Raw genomic sequence first — 10,275 nt, 5'->3', positions numbered from 1 at the left:
AGTACGAATGATGAGGCCACTCTGAGCCCGTAAAACGCATCGCATACATGCCACCTTTCATAGGACCAAGGGGTCCAACAAAACCCTACCTTGCGTGGCCATCAGAGAGACGACTGCAGATCAGAGGACGATGGATCGCTGCAGCTGTGAGGAGGATGTGTGTGCATGGGTGCTTCTGGTTGGTTGGAGCAGTGAAATGCGGGGCTCGCAGCTTGATGGCGATTGATAAGCTAGGTTAGCAGTATTCAAATTAAAGTTGTTTCGGTTGGCGGATGTTTTCTAGTATCAGATGTACCACTGAATCCCAATCATAAATTGCATCAGAATATGTAACCACCAATGGCCTAGCTAGCTTGCGAGTTCCTGTGCTATGGTGTCTGCAGTACAGTGCACATTGGTATATACTGGGCATGCAGGACAAACAGGGGCAAGGACCTACTAAATCCAGCACACACAAGGGCGCATTATTGTGTGCGTGATTGGATCGGCAATGCTTTCATTTCCAGCAGCAGTTACTCATTTTCATGTCTTAGGAAACCTGCTTTGCGTCTGGGAAAAAAGTGGTAGGATGATCAATTGGTCACTGGAAGTGACACATCAAAGATAATTGCAACTTTGGTGGTCCCAAACAGTCAGCTAGCTAGCTCAATCTTGGCAGAGGCTTGCTTCCACATATGAATGATTTCTGATAAAGATGAACATTTTAAGTAGCACTGGCTTTTCCAGCAGAAGAACATGAGCTAGTGCTCTAGAACTGTACTATGGCCATGCAATCACATGAGAATATGCATCGAATCATTGTGAGGAATCATCTGGACAGGGGGGAGAGGCTTCACTCACTTAATGCATGTATATATAGTAGTGGTACTATACATCTACCGATGATTAACAATTGGCTATACTTATATTAATGAGTCGTCTTAAGAGGGAGTTGCGGCCTAATTAAGGCCACAAGGCACAGAGATTGTTAATTAGGTTGTGCTTAATTCCGCTCTACTTTTTACCGGCAAATCTGATCATATCAAGAACTTACACCAATATTCAAAGATGCAGCACATATAGAATACATTGCATATTGCACACATTGACGGGCAGCGAGGCAGGACCACAGCATGCATGGTTGGAAGAGCCAGCCTATCGTGTGTCTCTGATCAAGGAATCATCAACATGATCGAGCTATTGGGTTAGTAATATAGGTGTACATGTGTAGATCTCTGATACACACGTCTCCGTCTTAATAAGCTGTTTCCATAGTATAGCACAGGCTGAAAAGCAATTCAGAACCCTCCCCCGTTTAATATATATCACACGTTCGTACACGCGAGATGTACCCGTTAATCACGGCTGCTCGACACGAATCAGAGCGACCTGGTTAATCCTGTAAACAATGCCCTGCGATCTTGTTGGAGCTAGCTAGCTAGTTTGTCACTGCACGCAAGAACCCTGCAGGTGATCATGCAGGGAGATCCTGCAGCAAGCCGTTCACATGCTTCCCGCGAGGTGTTGTATGTGTACGGTGTTAGCTAGCCACCTGGCCTCCTTTTGTTTCCCGGTGCTCATGCATGCTCACATCACAGTATATCTTCGTCGTCATGAGATCATCGAAAGAGCAAAGAAAGTTAGCATCCCAGATCGATGGAGAGGTACTACGACATGCGAAATAATCCATTGCTATTAATTAATTAACTCCATTACATTTTACAGAGGGAGATCGAGGACGAACTGTCGACAAACGGATGAATTAAGTCTTGCTCTAGCTAGCTAGTAGTAGTACATTTTACATGGGGTGATGAACAGATCGATGGAGATAGAACCTTCTCTTTTTGTTAAGGGTCTAGGATGGCAGGTTTCTTTGCATATGCCTTCCAAGTCCATGGGACCAAAAAAATAATAATAACAAGGGTAGTAGTCGTAGTCGTAGTAGCAGTAGCAGCAGTAGACTACTAGTAATAGTAGTAGCACATTGCCGGGTAGTAGACATGGTTACTGTTCTAGACTGCAGCTGCAACACCACCAGTGACCAACATGCCTGGAGCCATGCTTGCTTTGGCGCCGGCCGCTGCGCGCCCAAACATGCCGGAATCTGATCGAGAGCTAATTAAGCGAGAGTTTTTTTTTCTTCTTTTTCGGTGGTCTCCTTTTCCTCGGCGGCACAGGGGACGGAATCGAACAGCTAGCGTGTAACCACCACGAGTCCGTCGCAGAGGCCAACCACAGAAATCATCGGAAAAAAAATGGGGGTAGTACGTGGTGTTGGTGGGGTATGTTCGCATGTTCGCATGATTGACCATCTTAGTTTCAGTTTCTTACGGCCTCTACACCGTGTCGCCGCTACACTCTCGGACGAATCATCAACGACGACGACGACGACTTCCGCTTCCACTCCACCAGCCTGAGCAAGAACTCCATCACCTGCAGAAACGGGTCAAAAACGTTTTATATATTCTGTACGTGCTGTGCTCGTGTGTATACGTACAAAAAGGTAAAATATTTGGACATGTTCTTGTCTGAGCTGGGTTTACCTCTGTTGGGTCCTGGAGAGAGTAGGAGGCGTTGGTGTCCTTGGGGCACTTGGAGACTAGGATTCCCAGGCCCTGACCTCTCTTTCTCAACACCTGGTTTCAACATAGCGAGGCAAAAGGTTTTGACCAAGTTAATTGCATGTGTGTAAAACAAACACCAGTCGGAATCACCGAGGCAAGCATGAATTAATCGGTAAAGTGATGATTAGATGCATGCATTTATGTTGTGTTCTTGTTAAACTGATGTGATGTTTACCTTGAAGGCGTCCTCGTCGGTGCGGTCGTCACCGATGTACACCGGCAGGACGTCGCCGCAGTTGGCGAATCCTGGGGAGGAACAGCGAATAGGGGCAAAGTGTCATCAGCCGATTTTTTTACGACAGTGGTGTGGAACGCAAGTGAAATAAAACCGAAACGAAAGCGACTGTGACGACGCTGACACGAACAGGTTAATTAAAAAGATAGCAAGAGTCATGGTCTCATAGAAGGTGGAGAAAAGACAAAATGTCCAGATGTTCGTACATACCCAGCGATTCAAGCAAGAATTCCAGAGCCTTGCCCTTGTCCCACTTAATGCTCGGCCTGATCTCCAAAACCTAAAAAAAAGACAAAAACAAAGTTGCAATCTTCGTTAAAATAGATCCTCACTAGGTATCTCTAACTGATTTGATTTTCTGGGTAATTACTTGGTAAGTTCATTAGAGATTAACAAGATTATGCATGCCTACCTTCCTTCCTTGAGTAAGCTTCAACTTTGGGTATTCCTTGATCACGGCCTTGACCTGCTCCCCCAAAGCATTCCATCTCTGCAAGAGAGCAGTAATGGTTCAGACTTGAGACGATGGGTGTGGATAAATTATGGCCGCACATGATGCAGCTGCCCGTTATTATAAAGCAGTGTAATTAAGTGAAGCTGTTGTGTTGGTATCCCAAGATAGAGTGAGTCCTGCCTACCTTTTCATCTACACATCTGAAGTGGACGGACAGGCAGAACTTGTTGTTCTCCACCTTGGCTCCAGGTGTAGATTTCGTCTTTTCCACCAGCGTCTTGTACACCTGACAAAATGTGAATATTTCATCACCATTAATATCTATGGGTCTCGAGTAATCAGTGCGGGTTAATCACAAATCGACAAGTGTCCAGCTACTAATTAATCCTCATTAGCGAGGCAGGTTAGTACCTCGTCGATCATGGGGAGGAACTCGCTTGCTGGCTGGCAAAGGGCAGACTCCGGCTGCAGATTGTCATGGGAGAAGAAGAAGATTAATTAGCGAGAGTGAGCTGGGAATGAGGAGATGATTGGATGAAGAGGTGCAGCGAGCATACGTTGGAGCTTGGTCCCTTGATGTCCATGCCATGGCTGCCGGCGTAGTAGAGGTCGGAGAGGCCGACGAAGTTGCGAACCTGAAGGGCAAAGAGGAATCAGAATACACGCGCGAGAGTGTCACGGTGTCTGGGACGGCGAGAGGAGTGGCTCCGGCAATGTACCTTGTCGCGGCACCGCCCGCTGACGATCGCCGTCGGGAAGGTCTTGGCGACTTCGCGCACCGCCGCCCTCATCTGCGCACGCGCGCGCACCGCCATGGAAAGAGAGCGTCATCAGCAAAAGAGAAGAGATGGGAGAGGTGGCCGGAACAGATCGCGGCACGATGCATGGATTGGTGGCTCACCGCGTCGCTCATGTAGGCCGTGTCGGGGTCGGCGACGATGGGAGAGAGCGTGCCGTCATAGTCCATGAACATTACGATCTTCTTCCCCCTGGACTTGGCGGCGATCTCCTCGAACTTGCTAAGCGCCGACGGGTGCTTCCTCTGTTCGAACCACCAAGAAACACAGAGAAAGGTTGAGACACTACTCCAGAAAGGCAATAGCCGGGGGCTGGGCACCGAGCGCGAGAAACGCCGCGAGAAGGAGAGGACAAGCAAGCTAAGGGGAGAGCTAGCTAGCTAGCTACAACACTCACCACCCAGGCGGTGAACTCGTCGACGTCGGAGGCGGAGCGGGACGAGCGGGTGGGGGAGGAGGCGCGCATGGCGTCGGCCCAGCTGGTGCAGCTCGCGGAGCGCGCCGCCACCGCCGCCGCGGCGAGGTCGAGGTACGTCTGCCTCATCGACGCGGCCGCGCTGCGGCACGCGAAGAGGCCGCCCGCCGGGCCGGCCGGTCCTCCCGGCAGCGCCGCGCCTGCCGCGATGCCCATCTCCGAAACCACCACGTCCTGGTTCGTCATGATCACACACCACAAACACAAAGCCAAGCACTCGTCGAGACGAACAGCCTCAAGGGAGGAGGAGGAGGAGGAGACAGGGAGTGAGTGTGTGTGCTCGCTTCTCCGAGAGTTTGAGAGGTGGGTGGAGGCGGAGTGGGAGGGGACGGGGTACTTATAGCTGCGAGGAGTGGGCCCAGCGATAGGGCACGTGGGGGGCCGCCACGTGGATCCCATGTCACCATATGTGGATCCTACGTGTGTGGGGGGGGGGGGGGGGGGGGGGGGGGCTCGCCTGCTTAGCTGGTAGGCCGCGGCGGGGGCATCCCCTGCCGTATCGTTTGTTTTCTAGCCCAGTGTAAAGCGTAGGCCGAGTTCATGAGTCCACCCGCGCGAGCCGCGAGGCGCGAGCTAGGGTTGCACTGCTATTCGCTAGCCAATGGCGAAGATGGAGGTGGGGGAGAGGGGGGAGGCCATGTCGTTGGGCCAAAAGAGGCAATGTGGAGCCCCGGTGCCAAATCTGTGAAGTGTACGCCTACACAAACTGAAGGATCTGTGAGCATGTTGTATCATTGGCACCGACTGTAGCCCCATTTGTGAAGAAGTACGCACGCATGAGTGGTGAAGCCAACTAACCAAGAGGTGTAAAATTTAAACGGGAAATCCAATCCTAAAAGCGCTAACTGAGTAAAATTTAAGTGGCTTCTAGCACATTCATAATTTTCATCGGGCATTCAGTTGCGTAATGGTTTGCCCGTGCTTCTATCCTACAATTGCAATCCTTTTTCCCAAGATGTGTGTTCAAATACCTACACATTTGTCAAGGTCGGTATGTAAAAGGACTGACAAAATTATGATTACAAAGCAAACCGCAAATGAGGATGTGAAGCAAAGTTTTTTTTTAACCAAGTTGGTTTGTTGCCAACGTACTTTACATAAAGAAAGGCGTCTCATTTTTTTTAAAAAAACAAGGTTAAACCTTAATATGTATATTTAATTAGAAAAAATAGACAAAAACTAGATTGTACAAAATTGCAGTAGTATGCCATGTGTAGTTTTATTTCTCTTTAATTGTAATTTTGTTGTTATATATAGTAGCATTGCTTTACTTTATTTTTATTCAGGTATGAGTTTTTTAATTGTAAATTTATTTCATATAATTTTGTACCTTTTATATGTTTAAATATGTTGTTCAACTTGTTATATATAAGGAAAAAGAAACAATCAAAAGCGACTAAAATTTCTTAAACTTTTAATCACTTGAAATCTAGATGGTCAAGTAAGTTTTAGGACATGCACGGATTTGTTGCAATGCTATTTCAATTATACTTAGACAATTAAAATTATGATGAGAATTGATGCATGGTTAGTTGGTATCTATACTATTATAAAAGACACCAGTGGTGGTGATGATTATATTTTCTGATATTATACAATAGTCTATTTTTTAATCAAGTGAATATCATATATTCAAATAAGTAAATATGTCTATGATATATTATTATATATTTTCTTTATCCATAGTATAGTATGGGCATTTTGCTCGTCTTTCGAAAAGAACTAACTAGGAGTAAAGGGTTTCCGCAGGGAAATAATTTATTTCAAAATCTATTTGGCCATGTTATTTTTAGAATTTTCTTTTCAGATTTGTTATTATCACAGATTATTTGCTCTAGACTTGTAAAAGGCTTCCACTATATTGTTTAGATCCCAATGGTTCTAAGCTATTTATGACGTTTGCTTCTGAAAATATTAATTTATCATGTTAATTAAGTAAACTCCGTATCAATAATTTGTGTAAAATTCAAACCTGAAGAAATACGAAACGCAACATCTTATAACCTCAATATTCCTAAAAATTAAAACCTTAATCTTGACCCCTGGAGGACTGAAACTGCCTTCATATTTTTCCTTATGGACAATATGCTTAGAACCATCATAAAAATCTCCACGATGGCATTTTGCAAATTTTATCTAAATTTTACCACTACATTAACCTTTCCTTTTAAGATATTACCAAGATGGAGTTAATGAATAATTGATGAGTCATCTACTTCGTTAACTAAAAACATGTGATGTGACTATCAGAGCGCCGGCCAAAAGGCCAAAAGGCCAAAAGACCCCACAAGGGCTTAAAATAAGGTATCAAACCAACCACGCTAAGTAAAGATCGAACTGCACATCGACCAAACGTTAAGCGTGAACCTTGAAAGGTTTATGATTGTAAAACTGTAACCTTTTAGGTTAATCGTAAAATTCCAGCTGTGAGCTGAGACAACCTTACTCTAATACCACCTTATGCTACACAATGTCAGTACTGCAGAATGGAACAGTGCTTGGGCACTACCAAGGACACTAAATTCACTGAACCTGGACATCTTTCCAAAAAGAATGGAGAGTGTATCATGCATAGAACTTTGTACAGGGCACTGTAGTTTGGAGTAGTTAATTCTGTTCCGATAATTGATGGCTATCATGAGCAGAACTACTCTTGCATTGCTGTTCTGCTATTCTACCAATAGGACGAAACACAGAGTAGTCCCAGACCTTTTTCTGGTTGTTGGACATTTGGTTTCAAGTCCGTTCGAGAGAAATTAAAGGGCCTCATTTGGTTGCAATTTCTGGACAGTACACCTGAAAAAGTTTTGGCTGTTGATCTTATTTGCGTGCCTCAGCTTCCCCTCATACTAATATTCTTCTCTGTCGTCTGATATTCAAGGTACAGTTTCAGTTTCTCGCACGTTAATTAGCAACTGTCAAATATCTCCGATTTCAAGATGCACGTACTGATTACTGCTGTTCCAGCCAAGTGCTGCAGCAGTACACTAACAAGAAAGATGGTCAACTGAAACAACAATTTTAAAAAACACAAGTTGGGGCATACTAACTTTTCATTGGACAGCATCTCCTCAAGCTTTCTGCTGTAAATTATTTTCTCTGATACGCTTGGTTAAAAGAAGAAACAAAAAAACATTACCAACTATGCCGGTAGTGCTGGCAACAATAACAACCAGAAGATAGAAACCAACTTAAAACAAACTACTTCTACACTACTATATCATATCTCCGTGTGTGCCTAGCTAGCTACCTGCAAACAACACATCGTAGTGAATTGAGTAACGTGTTCATGGGTCGGAAAGATGGGGATAGGTAGGTCGATTTTGCCCAAAATGGTTAGAGATATCATTAAATGATCACTTGATCAGGGATTATGCGCAGTTGAGATGAAAATTTATCTGCGCACTTGGCACTGAAAAGCTTAGATTTTCTGGGCCGTCGCTATCGGGATTGTTAGTGCGCGCAAAATGGGAAGAAGAAAGGGGAATAAAAGAAAAGCTAAGAGATGGCAAAACATCGTCGCATAAAAAGATCGAGACCGCTTTCCGCGTCCCTCCTAAGTATGCATCCTTTTCTTCCTCTCTTCCTTTTGCCTTTTTCTTTGTTTGTTTTTGCAAAGTGCCTTTTGTCACTAATAAATCACCTCAAATTGCCGCCTCGTTTCCTTAACAGCCATAACAAATCTATAATGTTTCAGATCAAATAAAGTAGGGAAGAGCAGCAAATTGGACTTGATGTGTCCAAGGTTAAGACAGACCAATATTTTATACAGTTCATAATTACCTACACTATGAGATTACTCCATCTATTATAAGTTATTTTATCATTGTAGCATTCATTTTGTTAAATACTTGTCATTCTCACATTAATTCCAAAACTTTTTTTACTCTAAATTCCAAAGAGTTTTTAGAGGTGATTTTCCTATCCTTCATCAACTCAGTCACACACAATTGTTGATCATAGTTAATAGCTAGTACCTAAGAAGGTAATATATAAATTGTCACATTTCCTTATTTATATTTGAGATTTGTTAGAATAACAAGTGATCTAAAATGAAGGAAGTAGAAAAAAAAAACTAGCAAAGTTCACTGTGACCTAGTGCACTCTCTACTGAAACTCCCTTGAATCAACTAATCTTATTTATATTTTCAAATAGAGAAAGTATTAAAAAAATCATTACCCAGCTGCTGATCATCTGACCAAATAGAATTGTTTGATTATTGAAACAGGACAAGTCGAGGGAAGTGGTACAAAATCTCTTTACATTTCCTTGCAAAAAATATATTTTTACATATGAAAAATTTTGTTGCGCTGGACAACAATGTGGGGTGCACACATGCATGGTCGTCGTAAGCTACAGCCATTGATAGGCCCTCTCCTCGCTCTCGTCATAGCGGTAACGTAGTGTTATATATATGTCGTGACCCAACGTCACGGATAAGATTGGGGATAAACGGAAAAACACTCTTTTCCCGCCTATCCTAAGAAATAAACCCGAACATCAAAATGCACGCCCTTTGATCAATAGGATTTTTTATATTCCAATATGTCCTTTCTCGCTACAGGTTTTGGCTGCTTTATATAGTTTGTAACTTGTACATATGAGATTACACTTATGCCCTCATTGGGCCTATGTAAAGTTACAATTGTGCCCTTACCATGTTAGCAATTCCAAGGGCAATTTAGTACATTTCGAAGGTTTTTATAGTATTTTGGTGCCAGCTGGATGGAGTGGTTGAGTGGTCCCCGGGAATCTTCTCGTGGCATCTTTATTGCTCGAACTGTCTTCTCCATGAGAACGAGCCTTTTTCATGGCAGAGAGTCTTCTCCTTGGCAAGTAGTCTTTTCCATCTCGACCATTCGACCACCTTTTCTTGTTCACCTAGTGACTGATAGTTTACCTGTCATTGGTTTAGACAATACTCAAAACAGATCTGGCTTAGTAATAAGAAATTGCTTGAATAGTGTTTCCAACTCGAATAGCATTTTACCATTTTCCTGTTCGAATGTCACTTTTCCACCCGTACACTTAGAATAGAAACTCACTCTTCCTTCTAAGTGTTTCGGGCGGATAAGGAGGGATGGTGGTGACCCCCAGCTACAGCAATATATGCGTGCATAAAGCCATTAAACCATCGTCCACTAGTAAAAAAACTAGCGACCGTTCGCCGGATAAACTATACCCTCCAAAATGTACCTTGCGCCCATGGAATGCAACCATCTTCTCATCTTTTTTTGGTTGGAAGGAGTACCTGCTGCATAAAACTGGACGTGACGTTTGAAAAATATCGTGCTACTGCTACATTGCTTGCACTCGGTCTACTCCAGGTAGCACACTGCACGCGCGCGTACGGTGAAAAACGACAAGCGGCTAGCACGCGAGCACATACACGTGTGTGCAGTAGTTGTTGGCGTTTCACCAGCACAACCGCGGTGACCCGGTCGCGGTACGTAACGCGACAAGGGCTACCAATACTGTACAGCCCGGCCGGTGCCTCTCGCGTACGTGCCCATTCGGCCATTCCCGCGCGCGCGGGGGTCAGTCGCTCACATGGAACGCACCCCCCCTCCCCTCGCGCGTGTGCGCCTCGACGATCTGGCCGGCCTCCACTCTCCCCGTACTCTCCATGGGGGCACAACCACCGGAGGCCGCGCGCCCGGCCGCGAACCCGCCCCAGCCGCGCGTAGCTGAGTGGATCCGCGTCGCCCAC

At 44.9% G+C, this 10,275-nt stretch overlaps 1 protein-coding gene across 1 annotated transcript; it reads right to left on the bottom strand.

Moving 5' to 3' along the window:
- Window positions 1-1,647: 1,647 nt before the first annotated feature.
- On the bottom strand, window positions 1,648-4,859 carry LOC127761087 (probable trehalose-phosphate phosphatase 4). The gene is made up of 11 exons (XM_052285305.1): window positions 4,487-4,859; window positions 4,194-4,334; window positions 4,012-4,083; window positions 3,850-3,927; window positions 3,704-3,757; window positions 3,477-3,578; window positions 3,251-3,328; window positions 3,049-3,118; window positions 2,779-2,849; window positions 2,523-2,615; window positions 1,648-2,412 (listed from the first exon to the last, which is right to left on the bottom strand). The coding sequence occupies exons 1-11, from the start codon at window positions 4,748-4,750 to the stop codon at window positions 2,332-2,334; spliced, it is 1,104 nt and encodes a 367-aa protein (XP_052141265.1). The 5' UTR covers window positions 4,751-4,859; the 3' UTR covers window positions 1,648-2,331.
- Window positions 4,860-10,275: the final 5,416 nt, after the last annotated feature.

Source organism: Oryza glaberrima, chromosome 2, assembly GCF_000147395.1.
Source record: "Oryza glaberrima chromosome 2, OglaRS2, whole genome shotgun sequence".
Classification (NCBI taxonomy): domain Eukaryota; kingdom Viridiplantae; phylum Streptophyta; class Magnoliopsida; order Poales; family Poaceae; genus Oryza; species Oryza glaberrima.
This window is presented reverse-complemented; position numbering and strand designations above follow the sequence as displayed.